Raw genomic sequence first — 17,443 nt, 5'->3', positions numbered from 1 at the left:
CGTTTTCGTATGTGTATCGCGGCTGATCTTTCCGCGCGAATATATACTTCGTATGTGATTATATTGTATTGTAATGGATAGGATCGCAACGATCGCGATGTTTTTGGATATCGGCGATTAATAGATGCGCGACGAATGAGATCGATTTGAAGATAATCGCGTTCAAGAATAGTGCGATCTAGTTTGGAAGTATTTATGCTTTACCTCCGCTATTGTTTTTCGAAAAAAGGGAATGAAAATTAATTTTTGACAAAATTTTCTTAAAATAGGCATTAAAACTGAACTTATATTGACCAAAAGTGAAACGTTACTTTTTTCAACACAAAATGGCTAAACGGAAATACTTGAAAATCTTTAACCTTCAAAAACTTGAAAATCGTGCTTGTACTTATACAATTTTTTTCACTTTGCCACTTGCAGGTTTACAAATGACGGTGTACTAGCCATCTAGTGGTGAAGATTAAAAAAAGAATTGACGTAAGTAAAGTAATTGGAAACTGGTCTGCACTTTTTGAAACAATTCAATTATTCAGTCATTTAAAATGTAATTTAACGTAATTATAAAGGAAAAATTACCAATAACAAGCCAATTAATGGTAATGTATTTCAGGCAATGGAGATGTAAATGTAAACAAAAGTACTTTGATAAATCCCTTCACAAATCACCCTAGCTTCATGTTGTAACATAATATTTAACAGAAAATATTCTTTTGTCGACTGAGAACTACATCGAAACGATGCAATAAAAAGTGTTTTTTTTTCAAGAAAACTCGCTTCACACCATCATTTGTAACTTCACCACCTTATCTCGTTCGATTTTTCTTGTAAAATTTGTAAAAGTGTCCAGAATTAGCACTATAATTACTCCGCCCATTTCTTACCCGCGCACTTTCCATTATAGAAACAAAAGGCAATTCCAACTATACTCGTACTCGCGCGCGGTACATTGTTGTTTTTTTTTTTAACAAAAAATTATATACGATACATTACGAGTTCAACCTTTCATCTTGACGACTTTTGTGCACCTTTTATCGTTGTTACTCGTAACTCGCGCACGAAGGAGCACGAGTGCCGACAGTGCGGCCGCTAATTATTTTCGGTAAGTACTTTGAAATTAGAGAGCACAGTCGCAATTTTTCTCACTTCTGATCGTCGGCTGGGTGTACCATTCATTTTTTGTGCTCGCTGCAGAAGGGCCTCGGTGAGATTCTCTTGCTCGGTGCTGTACGGCGCGATCTTTTTTCTGCTGCTGGTTTCGTCATTGAATTCGAATTTGTTTTCATATGAAAAGTCAAAATTCTCATTTTTTCTTTATTAAATTAAACACGCAGCGCATTTATTGATTATTATTTTATTCAGATCGAAGAGAAATTTATATCAAATTCTCGTGGGGTTTGCGAGTGAGAAAGATTGAATTTCTATAATGCGGCATAAATTTTTTTACGACGATGCGCATCGATGATTTCGCACTTTAGCGCGTGCGGTAGAAAAACAATTATATATCGGATAAATGGCTCGAGCAATAATATCGTTTTTTACAGTCTTGTAACGATCTAACATGCATTGCCTCGGGGGTTTAAGAAAATAAACGAAACGACTATTTCTAGTTACTATATCTTAATTTTTTTCAACAACTTTCACACGGCCAAACAATAGACGATATGAAAACTTCAATACAGTGATCGAATTCTAGTTTCAAAGTTTTTTACTTTGATGAGTATTTTTAGTGAAATTGTAGAGAATGCAATAGCTTCTTCATTTGAATTATCATCAATATCATTACTGTAGAATGTATAAGTTCCATTTTAAAAATTTCCATTAACGACTTGTTGAATATTGTGTAATCTAGTTTTTTTTATCAAAGATGATATTATCATACGAATCAAAAGTTGCTTTGATCTTTCCACGTGCAATTTAATAGTAGTAGGTAAAGAAAATAAATCTACATTTTTCAAGTATAGTAAAATATTTTTATTTTTCAACACAGCCACAATGAAAAAAAAGATCTATCAACAATCATCAACAATGTACAATTCTCAGTGTACACGAAAAAAGAAAAGAGTAAAAAGTTGTGGTTGTCATCGCGTGTATGTATAATCAATGCAGCCTTTCAGTTCATGATTTCTTCTCAAACAGTGAAAAAATAACTAATATTTACGATGTTACAAACTTAATGTATATCTTACAAAATCGACTATCCTAATTTGAATTACAATTAATGGATCGTTCGGGCGAAAATGATCGTTATTGCTTGATTTTCGGCATGCTGTTCGAGCTCCAGCTCTTGCGCGTGAAAAATTTGTCGCCCGCCGAGACGACGGTGTAGCTGTTGTCGCCGTCGACGTAGAACGAGTGCTCGTTCAGGGCCCAGCTCACGGGGCTGTCGGCGAAGCCCTGCACGTCCGCGGCGAACCACGAATTGTCGGCGCCGATCTTGGCTCGCTCCGCGGCGTAAAATTCCTGATGAAGCTTGAAGATCCGCTCCATCCGTTTGCGCGTCAGGAAGCCTCTTATCTGCAAGTACAGGCAGTCGGCTCTGGTGCTCGGGACGGGGCAGCTGTAGGAACTCAGATACTCTCCGTCTGTGTCGTGGCTCTCCCTGCAAAAAAAAGAGAGAAAAATGAAGCTATTTTTCACTGATATCTTTTAACTTTGAATAAATTGTATGTTTATCGATAGAATGGTTGACTCATTCGAAACCTCGAGTGTGCGTAAAAAGCACAAAAGTGATTAAGTGCTCGATTAAACTTGTCAGTTCCATTTACAGTGAACGTTTTTTTTTTTAAATGACACTTACGTCAAATAGATAATTAACGACCGCGACGGAATTGAAACCTTATATTTTTTTCATTAAATTTTGTTCACCAACTTAATTAAGGTCAAGCGTAAAAAAAGCTGTCGATACTCACAAAACACCACCAATACTGATCATTCCCAGCCACTCGAAGAAAGCCGGAGAAACCGTTTCGTCTCCTATGGCAGGTACGTCGAGATCCGTCAATTTCTTTTGACGCACAGTCTGCTCAATGTGCCTGGCTTTGTACTTCCGTCTGACCAGCCACAACATTATCGACAAGTGGGACACCATCGGATCTGCAATTCGGTAAAATTTTCATCGGTTGAAAAATGTTGGCGCGCAAGACGCTACCGTCGTTATTATCATTGATCATACCCAAGGGATCCCAGGCCAGCAGAACGTCGAACTCGAGCTTGCTCAGAGCCCTGTGTACTCTGTCGTAGTATTTTTTGCCGGGCGTCAATTTCTCGTCGTTCAGATCGATTGTCACGACTGCGGGGAGGCAGGGCGAGAAGAGAGGACACGAAAAAAACAACATGCAAAAAACAAGAAAAACAATATACGCTTAAAAAAAGTATCCTTCGCCGCACCTTGATGTTTTTTTCTTTTGCTTTGCTTCGATTCGGAGAATGAGAAAGTTGCGTGTATAAGTCTGCATATAAAAATATGTTTGATATTCCATCGAAATCAATTACGTATTACATGTATCGAGTCAGTTTTTTTAGGAACAATATCACACAATGTTTTTTTTTTGTTTTGTCGTTTTTCATTTGCTCTGTCAGGCCAGCGACAGGGTCGGACTCGTGTCGAGCTTGAAATTGTTGTCCCTGACACGCTGCCTGAAGGCGTCCAGCTCGGGCGGCGAGATGCCGTCCCAGCTCTCGAGCTCCGACAGCCGGGCGAGCCTCTGGCAGTTGCGCAGCAGCAGGTGGACGGTGGCCATCGAAAGCTCCGCGCCGTAGATGATCTTGAGCTCCTCGAGCTTGGCCATGCGATTCTTGGCGAGGACGCGGCGCATCGTGGCGTCGCCCACGCCCGTCGACGAGCCCAGATGGATGAAGCGCACGTTCAGGCAGTGCGACAGGACGAACTCGAGATGGGCCTCGGCGCAGTCGACCACGCACTTGAGCCGCTCGAGTCGCAGGAAGGGCGCGACCTGGAGCCTCGACGTCTGCAGCAGCTGTCTCGGCTCGGCGGCGGTCAGGAACTCGCAATTGTAAAAGGTGAGCGAGCGCAGCCGCGGACAGTGCTGGCTGACGTGCACGAGGGCCTGCAGATCGAGCTCGCCCACGTGCTCCAGGTGAAGACTCTCGAGCTGGCCGCCGCACACCTCCAGTAGTCTGCCCAGTCCGTGGGCGTAAAAGTCGCAGCTGAGCAGTTTGAGCTCCCTGAGCTCGCTCAGGGCCGCGAGCATGGACAGATCGGCGACTCGCTCGTCCCTCAGTATGCAGAGGCCGCTGATGCGGGGACACGTGTCGACCAGCAGACGCAGCTGCTCCAGGCCGATGTGGCGACACTCGAAGCTGCGCAGTCCGAACAGTCGCTTGGCCGGGTTGCGCTCCCGGACGAGCTCGAGGGCCCGGCCGAGCTCGTCGTACCTGCCGATGTCCTCGAGGCTCGGATGGCGCAGCAGCAGCTCGGCCCAGCCCCGCGGGCTCACCGACGTGCTCGACAGCCTGATCTCGCGCAGCTGCGGACAGTCCAGCAGATAGCCGACGCTGCGATCGGTCACGGAGCGCGAGGCCGTGGCGTCGAGCTTGCGCAGACTGCGCGGACAGCTGCGACACAGGGCGGCGATCAGCTGGTCGGTGCAGTCGAAGCACAGGGTGAAGCTGCGCAGTCGGCGCATGCGGCCCAGCGCCCGGACGATGAGGCGCTCGATGTCGGAGGTGCGCCAGCCGACCGAGCCCGAGCCCAGATCCAGCACCTCGAGGCCGCTCATGCCGGCCAGCGAGTCGTACAGGGCGTGGCGCATGATCCTGGGCCAGGCCGACAGCTCGATACGCTTGAGATGCGGATGCACCACGACCCGAGTGAGATTGACGGCCACGCTCATCTCGTGCAGGAAGCGCTGGCTCTGCAAGCGATGCCGATCGGCGGTGGTGCGGGCGATGTGCTCGCTGACGGCCTCGAGGGCCACCAGGGCCATGCGGTCGTAGAGGTGCCAGGGCACGCTCGCGGCCAGCTGGGCGCGCATCGCGCGCAGCATCGCGTGCAGATACGACTGGGCCGAGGCGCGGTCGAGGCGCGCCGCCAGACGGGCAGTGGGCGCGACGAGCGAGCGGCCGAACTCGACGACCAGTCGGCCCAGTGCCATCAGGGCGAGATCGCACAGCGTGGCTACCTCGTGTCTCGGTGGCATTTTTCCTCTTTTTTACGCTACGTCGTCATCGAAGATTGCGCTTCGAGCGTCGAAATTACCGACGATCGTCGTTATCGTCGTTGTACGCGAACTTACCGAAACGAGTGGCTTCCTTCTTGGAGCGTTCGAAGTAGCTGGGCTTGCCCTCGAGGCCGCTGGCCTGGTAGGTCGAGCGCAGTAGATTCAGCACCAGGAAGCCGCTCGGCGTCACGGCGACTACATCGTCGGTGTCGATCCTCGCGCCGACCGACAGCAGAGTCACTTCGCCTGCGAAAACGTAACACAAACTTTGTTTATATGAAGCACACAACTGCGCAGTTTGGGCAAAATAAACATCTAGATCTGAATCGTCTCTCTGACTGACCTTCCTTAACGAACTTCGCGATGAACTCCTTGTCGATGAGCTCGGCCAGACTCAGGCGCTTGACCTTCCAGTAGCCGGTATTTTGCAGCAGATCGCCCACGAAGTTCGAGTCAGGGTAACTCATCGCTCTCGGGTGAAACAACGATACCTATATATGTATAAACAAACAAAAATTACATAACGATCGTTAGATTTACATTTTTACAAATAATCTTACATCGTCTTATTTCAAAATGTTAAACGAGTCATTGAATGTCGAAACAGCGATAAAAAAAAAACAATCATCGGTGTAAATATATACGCGTCGTTCCGAACGTTTGAGAAAAACACTTCGCGTCGACTTTGCAACGAACGCGCGCAGAGCTCTCGCGATCTATATTTCCTCGACGAGCGCGAGAATAAATGAAAATTATTGAATAGTCGGCGAGCGCGAAGCTTTACGATGCCAAAATAATCTATTCGTTTCAAATGCATTTATACACGTGAATAGATGTATATGTATATGTGTAACACACGTCGGCGCGTGCATTCGTTATTACTTCCTGAATCTCGCGAGTGAGCGGTCAATTTAAAGCGAGCGCCGTGGCATTATTATATATATAACGTATGCAACGGCACAGTGAGCAATCTAGATTTTCGTGATTAACCAGAAAAATCTCGATCGCCGAGTTCTTACGTACGATGATAATAATAATAGTGTAATAACGACAGCGATGCCGATCTTTGGCACTTTCCATCGCGCGCCGAGTCGCGAGAGACGCTTATTATTTTTCATTGAAACGAACGGATCGGAATGAATTAGCCGAGAGGAGAGCGAGAAATAAAAAAAAAGACGGACCGATCTCGAGTCCGCGAAACCGATTTTATAAGTATATAACGTAGAGTACGCGTATCGACGTCGACACACAAATCACACGGTGCAGCAGCTCGACTCGCTCTTGACAGCTGCTCCAAAAGTATCTCTCTCTCTCTCTCTGTCTATGTAGCAGCATTAACTATATATATACATCGTGTAGCGTTTTGCGAGCGCCGCGCGCGAGTTGGGATATACATTTTTGCAAGGTTTCAATGTACTTATGTATGCGCGCGCGTATATTATATGCATTGTAATGCGCGAGTCTATTATTCATTGACAACGAAAAAAAAAAGGAAACAAGGGGCTATTGCATTCGAACACACGCACACACACGAAAATAAAGAAACAACAACAATAAGTTGCAATTAGTTCCGCAACGTTCGCGACTTTGTGTCGAGTATCGCGCCAATGTATTATACGTAGATACACGAGGTAAGTACGCGCGCGTGTGTGTGTCGCGCACGTATTATCATTTATATTCGAAAAAAAGATTGAAGAAAATTTAAAAATGCACAACTGCGATCTTGGTGCAACCATTGAGCTATATCGCGTAATATATACAGGCGAGAGATCGATCGAAGCTGTGCACATGCACACATACGCGTGGAAAAGTTTTTTTTTTTCATCGATCGTTAAGTGGCGATATACTATACCAGACACACACACACACACACACATTATATACATATACACATTGTTACGGTTGGTGGTGGTGGTGATCGATGCTTAATCGCGCGTGAAAATGTGTATATTTATATATAATATATAGGTACAGTATTAAGAGAAAGTGAAAATTCCATACGCGCTGCACGTTTGTCTTTCCCTCGACGTCATCTCTATCGCTTCCTTATACACATCGAAATGAATAACGACGATATTTGTGCTGCACAACGAAACATTTAAAAAACAACAACAACAACAACAACAACAACCACAACCACACGCGCACGTTTATGATATCGGACAGCTGCCGTGTGTCTATTATGTAGCGCAATCTGCGCCTCTATGTAAACGTCGTCGTCGTCGTCGTCGTCGTCGCGCGTTCACAAAGACAGACGAGGGCACACGTAAAAAGTACTACTACGATGTTTACAAAACGTTCGAGAGCTCGCTCGCGCTTATATACTCTCTTTTCCTTATATTATTATAATACGGCTGCAGAGCAGCCGCGTGTAGTACAGTGCTGCCTGCCCGCGAGAGGTTTCCTCGCGCACTTCTTTAAGCCTGCACCGACGCGCGCGACAGCATTGGCGACTGTCACTGCGCTCCTATATAGCAGCTGAACGTGCACTGCTGCTGCAGTTTTGTCGTCGTCGTCGTCGCGTGCACCGAAAGCGACTATCGCGCGTGTGTATGTGTGTAGAGAGAAAGCAATGGAGTGCTGCTGTACGTACATACACACAACACACACAACACACACACACGTGCAATGTATAGAGAGACTCTATATCGTGCGCTGATAGTTATAACCTCGTGGCTCGAGTCGAGACTATATATATTGTAATGTACCTATATGCAACGTGAAATCGTCGTGACACACATATATGTATGTTCGCGGGTACAGTATATGTGTGTGTACGAATGTCTACGAGGTGGGGCTGGCAGCCAAACAAAGGCTTTGCGATTCGCAGTGCACCAAGCCTATACGTATATAGGATAATAATAGTACGGCCGAATAATCGAGGATGTCATATTGCTGTATGTATGTACTAACCGAATGATTGAAGTAGTGCTGGGCGATGACGGGGGGCGAGGAGCCGCCTTTGCGTTCGCTCAACTCGACGGCGCATTTCGGCGCCTTGAAGTTCCAGACTTCGGGACACAGCATGGCACGTTTATATATCGTATATATGAGATTTCGATCACGGCTGCGACGGCATCGATCCCAATACAGAGAGAGAGAAGCAGCGAAAATGAAACGCACACTCGCGCGCACCGACACTCGCTTCGACTCCGAGTCGCACTATTTCCTTGCGTATTATATCAAAAGCTATAGAAGTATCCTACGAGGTAGAGGAGTTGTCTCCATACCACGTGCGAGTACAGAAACGCACACGGCACGACTCGATTTATATATTTAATCGCACGCGGAGGCAATGTTGTCGTTCGCGTCGACGGCTCAGCTGCTGCTGGCTGCAGCAGCACATGCACGCAGTCGAGAAACAGCTGATTTCTCCGTATACAGTGTATATAGTATAGCGCGTGCGAGTAAAGAAGGCGAGGATGCGCGCTGCACGACTGCGCACTTTTGGCTCCGAAATTCGAAACTGTTACGATTTATACTCCTGAAATTTATGAGATGCGTTTGGTAAAAAATGGGATATATTTAAAAATTGAATTTTAAATGGATTCGCGAGGATTTGGCATTATTTTTCTCCTCGAGTCGTCGTGCTGCTGGGCGATATTTTCCAATCGTAAATTATCGCTTTGAACATTTATTTTAATTACAAAAATTCGGTTTAATTCTAAATAAACTCGCGAGTCGAGCGTGTTCAAATTTTCGTCAACAACGACGAAAACAATTTGTTATTATTCCAGAAACGAACACCAAACGTCGAATCTCACTGCTTACGCTCGGTATACGCGCGATAATTTCCAATCGTAAATTATCGCTTTGAAAATTTATTTTAATTACAAAAATTCGTTTTAATTCTAAATAAACTCGTGAGCCGAGCGTGTTCAAATTTTCGTCAACAACGACGAAAACAATTTGTTATTATTCCAGAAACGAACACCAAACGTCGAATCTCACTGCTTACGCTCGGTATTAGATACGAAAATAAACAAATCGCACGTGAAATTTGCTTTCGATACGTACGCGGCACGACAGCCGCTTAAGCGAACGCTCGAAGATCCGAGTACGAGCTAAATGTCGAGAAAAGTTCCCGCGTGCTTTCAATTTTGTTTTGCTAGTCAAAAGTATTCTGGCAATGTAATGAGAAATTATGTCAATCAAAATCTACACAACTGAATTTTGTTTTGCTGTCAGCGGCGACGAGCGGGTCGGTGCGCTACAACTGTATAAAGCTTATGTACACGTATCTCGTATAATGTACACAGCGTCGCAAGCTTAAATTCGATTACGAAGAAAAATAAAAAATTCATTTTTAGCGGGTATCCATTACTAGAAATGCACAAAGTAAAATGGTTAAAGAGGCCGATTTTTTTGATGCTTTATCGCGATCGAGCGAAAATCGATACGTTACATTTGAGGAATTTCTCACTGTATTATTTACACGCGTTACGCGTCAAAGGAATCGCAGCACGAGGGTAGATTCTCTGCGAAAAGTATATCGTCAGCGCTTTGAAAATCCTGATCATACATACCACGCGGTGTAACGACTGTCCGAGGTTGCAATCGATACATTCGATTTTCGTTTCAGGTCGAAAGAAAAAAGAAATTACCAACGAAAAATCGGCAATAAGACAGGGCCGAGCTCGAAATGACAGCTATACGCGCGCCTAAAAAAGACCCCGAGAGAAATGCGTGTACCCTGCACGCGGTTAACGCACAGCGAGTGACACGAAGGGCTCGCATATAGCAATTCCAGTTCTGAAAAGATTCGACGTAGCGGTGGTGGTGGTGGTGGTGGTGGGCCCGAGGCCAACAAAGTCGAGCTCGAGCTCGAGAGAGCTGCAGCAAGCGCCTTCAGCCTTTTTTCCCCCCTTCGTACCCCCGCCGCTGTTTCTTCCCCTTTCCTCCCTCGTCGCTGCTGCTACATACCACTCGCGCTTCATTAATATTTCATTTCGTTGCTTATCGCGCGGGCTCTCTCGAGCCTCGAGCTGCAGGCAGAGACTATACACGTTCTCTGGCGGCTGTGCATATCTGCGCGGCCTCGGCTTATACATATCGCTCCGAGCGCTCGGCGAAAAGCTCGACGCGCAGCCGGCTTTGTGTCCGACTACAGCACGTGTGTATGTATATATATTTTATGGTATATAGCGTAGCTGCAGCTCTCGAGAGCCCCGGAGGCATCGTTACTGCCTCTTACCGAGAGAGAGAGAGAGAGAGACAGTGGGTGGGTGTATGTGTGTGCTTGTGTGCACGGAACGTTACACAGGGCAAAAGAGATCGGAACGAGAGAAAGAAGGAAAAACGAAGAGACGATAGCGAGTATAGTGTATGGCTCTGGGCTACCTGCATGGACAAACATATTTTGGCTCCTTTAATTCCTCGCGCTGCACGATACAAAAAAAAAAAAAAACTGCCAAGGATGCGGACGAAAATTAGTCGATCTCGAGTTTGACCGCACGAGCGAAAGCCCTCTCGGTCGATCTCGTCGTTCCGCACGCGACAGAAGTCGAGAAAAAGCTCGATCGCAGCGCATTCATAATAAGTACTCACACCCCATCACGCGCATAGATGTATTTATACATTTGCGTATGTATCGAGGCTCCAAAGTCGTTGGTTGCCGAAGCACTTCGGTGCAATGGATGTCGGCGTGTAAGACGCAAGCCGATCTTTTTATGACAGGACTGATTAGAAAAAAGTTCCTGATGTATTACTGTCGAAAATTGTCGACGTGATTATTAATAAATCGATTTCTTTTTGAGTATATTTCGCTGTCGATCTTCGAAGAATGACTTGATAAAAATTATTTTAAATTGCTCCGCGTGCAAATAAAATATTAGAAGAATGTTCCCAGCATCTCTTTTTACGTTATGACAATCTCAGCCGAGTCTTTTAGTTTTTCGAATTAATGAAACGAGCTGAACTCGTTAATGAGTCAAACGTCGTCGAAACTCGCGTAATTTTTTGAATCGCGTTGCAAATGGAATTTTTTTTCAATTCCAAAGCTCTCGCAAAACAAATCAATTAAATTTGATGGCAGCGTTGATCTTGCTGCCATTTTTTAATTTATTTTCTCGTCGAATGAGCTGGTAGGATTTTTCTAGTGACATGAGTTTTCGTTTTCACGAAATGAAATATCTTCGCAATGATTCGGCCCCAATTTTTCAATGTATTTATGTACAAATAATTGAGGCTAGAAAATTTTGCACACGAACAAAAATGTATAATATATTTTTGTCGTGATTTCACTAAAAGATTGGTTGTTCAAGTACAAGAAATTATCATAATAATTAAACGTCGAGTTTGAATTTTAAAGTCAATAGAGATTGACATGTACGTTCGGCTAATAATAATTCTTGCCTATAAGAGTCCCACCCCATGTATCATAACATCGTTACAAAGAGTAACGAACGCTGCTTAAATCGAATCGGCATGTTTATGAGTAAATAATTTGAACTCACAAGTCAGTAGTCCGTAACGAGCGTTGAGCGAAGACGAACCGCTGTTCATCGCCGAACTGTACCTCAGTGTTTGTTAAAAAGTTAATTTTTAATTTATTAAAAAATGTATACACGTCAGAAGGGAGAGATGACTATTAAAAAAAGGGTGAAGTATATCATAAATTATATACAAACTCACGGGAAAAGGGCTTGTAATAGTGGTAAAGGCTATTATCTCGGAATGGAGGCATCAAAAAATGAGATAAAATTGTGGCCAGATCACGAAGAAACTTTTGTGGAAATCATGAAAATAATGGATTTGAAGTATGATACGATTATTAATGAATTACGCGGGTACCGTAAGGTTTTGCGAGAAGAATATTACGCGAAGCTGGGAAAAATGAAGAAAAAAGATCTGGAGGAACACAAAAATACACAAAAGAAGGTTCGCGAAGAAGCTTTGAAATATCTCAAAGAACTAGGATATCTGGATCAACTCCCACAAGATGACGTCGTTATTGGTGTAGAAGATCAACTCCCCCAAAATGACGAAGTACTCCCCGAAGAGGCTTTAAATCAACCCCAACAAAATCACCAAAACCTTTCCGCGGAAGTTTTGAAACCACACCCAAAAAATAACCAAGTTCATCTCGACATATTTCTAAATTTACTCCGAGAAACTCTTCTCGCGGAAGCAGTACTTCAAACCAAAGAAAATAACGAAGACCAAGACGCAAAAGCTTTAAATCGAATCCAAGAAGCTATTCTCAAAAGAGCTCTAAATAACCTCCAGGAAAATCAGAAAACCCTACTCGCAGAGGCTCTGAATCGAAAGCGAGAAAATTGCAAAGTGGATCTCGCAGAATTTGTGAATGATCTCCAAGGAGACCTTCGCGTAGAAGATGAGAATCGACGTAAAAAACATTACGAAGGCGTTCTCGATGAAGTTGTAAATAAATGCCAAGAGCCTCTTCTCGCCAAATTTCTAAATCTACTTCAAAAATCCCTTCACGCAGAAGCTGAAAATGAAACCGATGGAAATGACGAAGCTCCAAATCAACCTCAAGTATATTACAAAGTCTTGATCAAAGAATTTGCGAATGACCTCCAACGAGCCCTAGAAGCTGAGAATCAATCTAAGGAACATAACGAAGCCCTTCTCGCAGAATTTATAAATAAACTTCAAGACACACTTCTCACCAAATCGCTGACTCTACTCCGAGACACCCCTTTAGAAGAAGCTATGGATCGCATCAACAAAAATAACGAGGCCAAAGACGCAGAAGTTCGGAATCAAAACCAAGAAACCATTCGCGAAAATGTTCTGAATAATCTCCAAAAAAATTATCAAACATTTTTCGTGGAAGCGCAAGAATATAAAGAAGTCCTCATCGAAGAATTTGTGAGTAAAATCCAAAGAGCTAAAGCTAAAAATCAACCACAAGGAAGCAACACCGAGACAGTTCCCGGATGTATGTCGCTCTTTTGCGAATTGCACACGCCAAAAACAGAGTTTTTGGAAAATTTGGAACTCTTTAAAATTCCTAACTTGAAAATCAAAGAAGAAGTTACCTTCGAAGTTCTTCTCGAACAATCGTTTAAATTAAGATATGATAATTATGAATTGATCATGATAGTGATGGATATAATTTTTAAAATAATCAAGTTTCGATTTCCGAGTGAACATGCTTCATTTTCATAATACTATATTCACGTTATACTCTGACTATGTATGTAAAATACTGTTGATTAATTGTAAATTTTATTCTTGCAGTGCACATTCGATGCATGTCAGATAATTATTAATCTTATGCAACATCTAACTAGAATGTCGTACAAGCTTATTTGATTTTTTGCTTCATTGTGCAGCTCTTTTTCCGACTGTTAATCAAAAAATTTTTTTCCAATCAACGATATTTCTTTCGACTTTTTTCAAAATTCTTTCTGCCGTTTATATGTGCGACAAGGTGCTTGAAATTTACAATTAAATTATTTAGTGTTGAAATATATTTATTAGTGTGCACAATTCTTACTATGCGTCAAATTAATATATAATTACATTAAAATTACTAATGACATAAAAATTGGGCGCTTAAATAAACAACGACAAGCAGTCAAAATACTGCATTTTTTGTTTCAAAATGCATATTTTAATTGTAAAATGCACGCAAACATTAAACTGTTCAAATTATTATAATCCTAAACCTACCATTGTTTAATACAATACAAAAAAAAAAAAAAAACAATATTTACAGTATTTTTAAAAAAGTGGATTTACACTGGCGGGCTCATGAGTTCAACTTCGCTGTGGAAATATTCTGGTAACCATTTTTGATAATCAGAGAGTAAAACTGGAAAAAACAAACGGATAATTAGAAAAGATGTTACCGTCTTTTATGAGGCTAAAATAAAAAAAAAGTACATACAGGTAGTATCTTTACACCATTCTTCTTTTAGCTTATCTTTCGCCATGATAAAACCCTTTGACATAAGTGAATTTGTGATGTATTGGACTATAAGCACTAATCTAAAAAAACACGTTCGTTATTACAGAAGTTACAGATGACTTCATAAAAATAATTCTAAGATTTTGTGTACTTACTTGGCCTTTATGATAACAACTAGATTTTTATTGATTGTTTCAAAGATATTTGTCTCATGTTGTACTACTGGTAAATTAATACAAGTTTATTCTATCTCCTTGTTTCTAATGACATTTTTTTTTTATTTCAGATTCAATTTTTTTCTTACAATTTGAATCATTTTTGTTAACTTCTTGATCAACAACTGCACTGAAATTGTTGGTACCAGCTTTCCCATTAAATTTATTTTCTGGCTCTTTGTCTTTTGCATGTTCTATGTTTTATGTCTCAGCACTTTTTGAATCACTGCCCGAGTCATTTTTGGATTCACTTGATTCCTATTATATGTGAAACAATTCAAGGCATTTAAGATATTTGTGAAATCATCTATTATTGAATAATTATGAATTAATATTACTTCTAATCCTAGCTTGTTTGGATCTTTTACTCTCCTTTTAGTATCAAAATCATGTAGCAATGCTAATCATCGTTTTCTAGCTCCTTTCATGGATGTATGAACAATAAACTCCTTTTATTCTTCATTGGTTTCATTACGAACAATCGCCTCAACAGGTTTATTTAAATCACGTTTGTGCTTTCTCAAACCTTTCGTTTGCATTGATACCAAAAAACAATATTTTTCCAGTTCTTCTTGTGGTATGCTAACCTTAGCCAATTCCTCCAGTAGCTTTGCTCTCTGTAATTAATATAAAATGAATAAATTAATTTGTTTGCTGTCTTTAATTTAATATTTAATTTTTCAGTTATACATACGTGTTCCTTTTTTTTCTTTCATTCAATAACTATACTTCTATCTCCACGATTAACGGTTTGTCTTTGTTCTTTGTTTTTCTCTTTTCGCTCGGCAGAACCAATGCATTGCACGCATCGTATTGCTCTTGTCGATGATCCAAGTCCAGGTTGATCTGCAAAAAAAAAAAAAACGAGCGTGAAGTTTCATTATCCGTAAACAGTTGTCGATTGACGATTGGAAATCGAGCGACAAAGTCGATCGGAGTAAGCTTACATTTTTCGTCGTCGAGTCGTCGACCTCGATATTGGCGACGCTCCTCGACCTGGCATTGAATCCTTTTTTCTTACCCATTTTGATTCGATTTTAAATAAACAACCACAATACTGTTACATTTGGTCGGAGGGACTCGAGCACATGTTTAGAAGAATCCGGCGTGCCCATGTGGTATTTAACCAGACGACGCATTTACGCAATGCGGCGTCCTCTGACATCACTGATCGGAACTATATAATAATTGTCGCGCGCGTGACCTTACCGACTGCGCCGGGTTCGATATAAATTTGAAATCTTTTTTCCCATTAAAACTTTTATGAGCAGATAAGAGATCGAGATGAAAGCAAACAAATAGAGTAATTATTGTTTTTATTTTGTAACGATTGTGTTCTATGGTTTTTGCTTTTATAACGATGAAATAAAAAAAACACTTTGGAATCAACTCCAAAAAACTCTCCTCAAAGAATTTTTAATTTAAGTGCAAGAAAAAAACAAAGACTTTCTCGTACGATTTTTGAATCAACCTAGAAAAAACCACAAAACCCTGTGTCGCAGAAGTCTTGAATCAAATAAAAAAAAATAACGAAGCCTTTCTCGCAAAAACTAAGAATCAACAACAAGAAAAGAATGTAGTCCTTGCTACAGAAGTTCAGACTTAACTCCGAGAAAAAAACGAAGCCCTTCTCGAAGAATCTAAAAATCAACCACAAGGAAGTAACACCGAGCCAGACTCTGAATGCATGTCACCTCTTTTGCGAAGTGCACGCAAAAGAGAAGCATTTAAAACATTTTCAAAACTTTAGATCTTCAATCTTGAAAATAAAGCGGCCACATGAGCTCAACTTCGCTGTGGCAAGATTATGGTAACCATTTTTGATAATTAGAGAGTAAAACTGAAAACAACAAACGGATAATCAAAAAAATGTTACTGTGATATGCGAATTAATAATGATTTGAGATAATGATAATAGATAATTGAATATAACTTGGAATCTGAGTAAAATTTTTAAGCGAGTAACTAATTATAACACTCATTATCATTAGGAATTTATTAAAATCAAAATACACTGAAAATAGCAGTAAAATATTATTGTGTGGAATTTCGAGAATTTTAAAAAGTTTTTTATTCAATTTGAGCTGGGCAAGTAACAAAGCGAATGATAAAACGGGAACCCTTGTAATTATAAAGTTTTTATGAAAATATACACCACTCGACAAAATTTTCGCAACAAAAAATTTTATCGAAATTTTGTCAATTTTCAATTGCTTCTATCTTGGTCTATGTCCATCGTATCAAGACAAATTTTGTGTTTGAATTTTTCGAAATTTTGTTTTTTTTTAAATCTATAAATATTATGCACGGGTATAGAGTTACTCGAACGAAAATCTCGCGCTACCCGGAATATCCCGAAAACCCCGAACCGACGGAGCCCGACGAGTACTTACAATACTTGAATTAGTCAAAAGACTCGTACAATCGATGCTGCGCCGTTTGAAAATTAGAAAGTGCAAGTCAATGCATCGCTGGTTTTACGATTCGTAAATGTACGTGGCTCGAGCCACTTTCATTTTTTTTTCGGCCATGTGCTCGGACACAATGTACGAATAGGAAATAGTACAGGCTACGACGTCGTAGAGTGAACAACTAAGGAAGATTGCATCTACTGTATAGCAAGTGATTAAAAGTTAAAAAATATTTCATATAACAAGTGACTGTCTATTGTGCGTGAGTGAGCAAAACGATAACCAAGAGACCCGACGATCCCGTTATTAAAGATATGAAAAGGGTACCACTTCTGACTTTTGAGAGTCGTCTCGTTAAATCATCGAACAAAGGTGAAGAAGACTGGGATAATAGATTTGGTGTACCATTGATTGGCGATTTAATGCCTCAGCTCGGCTACAAAGACGAGCCCAACGTCGATAAAAATGGAAAGCCTATTCTGCGTCGCACCACAGCATTACATCTCTTAGCTAGACGCAAATTACTCATCGAAAATGAGACGGTTCGTGACCTTTTTGTCAACGTTTACAACAGATTCGACTTGAATTACGTCGACGAGTTTGGCCTAACGCATTTCCAAATTGCTTGCGAGTACGGCTGCAAAGACGCCATTGAAAAATTTCTCGATTTCGAGCCGAATCCCAATTACCCCGCGCGAGGAATGCCGTTAAACGCGGCTCTGGCCTGGTGCCGCGACGAGAAAGCCGAGGCGTTGC

The 17,443-nt window shown here is 41.8% G+C and overlaps 2 protein-coding genes across 5 annotated transcripts; both read right to left on the bottom strand.

Moving 5' to 3' along the window:
- Nucleotides 1–1,949: 1,949 nt before the first annotated feature.
- LOC106651735 (ribonuclease P protein subunit p40-like) lies at nucleotides 1,950–8,511 on the bottom strand. 4 transcript variants are annotated; one of them, XM_014370382.2, is made up of 6 exons: nucleotides 8,094–8,511; nucleotides 5,524–5,671; nucleotides 5,256–5,426; nucleotides 3,173–3,289; nucleotides 2,910–3,093; nucleotides 1,950–2,599 (listed from the first exon to the last, which is right to left on the bottom strand). In XM_014370382.2, exons 1-6 carry the CDS (start codon nucleotides 8,205–8,207, stop codon nucleotides 2,245–2,247), a joined length of 1,089 nt encoding a protein of 362 aa, XP_014225868.1. In that variant the 5' UTR covers nucleotides 8,208–8,511; the 3' UTR covers nucleotides 1,950–2,244. The 4 variants fall into 4 exon arrangements, with proteins under 4 accessions (XP_014225868.1, XP_023318888.1, XP_014225869.1 ...); XM_023463120.1 differs by lacking the exon at nucleotides 8,094–8,511 and adding an exon at nucleotides 7,153–7,801; XM_014370383.2 differs by lacking the exon at nucleotides 8,094–8,511 and adding an exon at nucleotides 7,182–7,799.
- On the bottom strand, nucleotides 3,335–5,249 carry LOC106651734. The gene has a single exon (XM_014370380.1). It carries the CDS (start codon nucleotides 5,157–5,159, stop codon nucleotides 3,576–3,578), a length of 1,584 nt encoding a protein of 527 aa, XP_014225866.1. The 5' UTR covers nucleotides 5,160–5,249; the 3' UTR covers nucleotides 3,335–3,575.
- Nucleotides 8,512–17,443: the final 8,932 nt, after the last annotated feature.

This window comes from Trichogramma pretiosum, unplaced genomic scaffold, assembly GCF_000599845.2.
Source record: "Trichogramma pretiosum strain Unisexual culture from Peru unplaced genomic scaffold, Tpre_2.0 scaffold101, whole genome shotgun sequence".
NCBI classification, from domain to species: Eukaryota; Metazoa; Arthropoda; class Insecta; order Hymenoptera; family Trichogrammatidae; genus Trichogramma; species Trichogramma pretiosum.
This window is presented reverse-complemented; position numbering and strand designations above follow the sequence as displayed.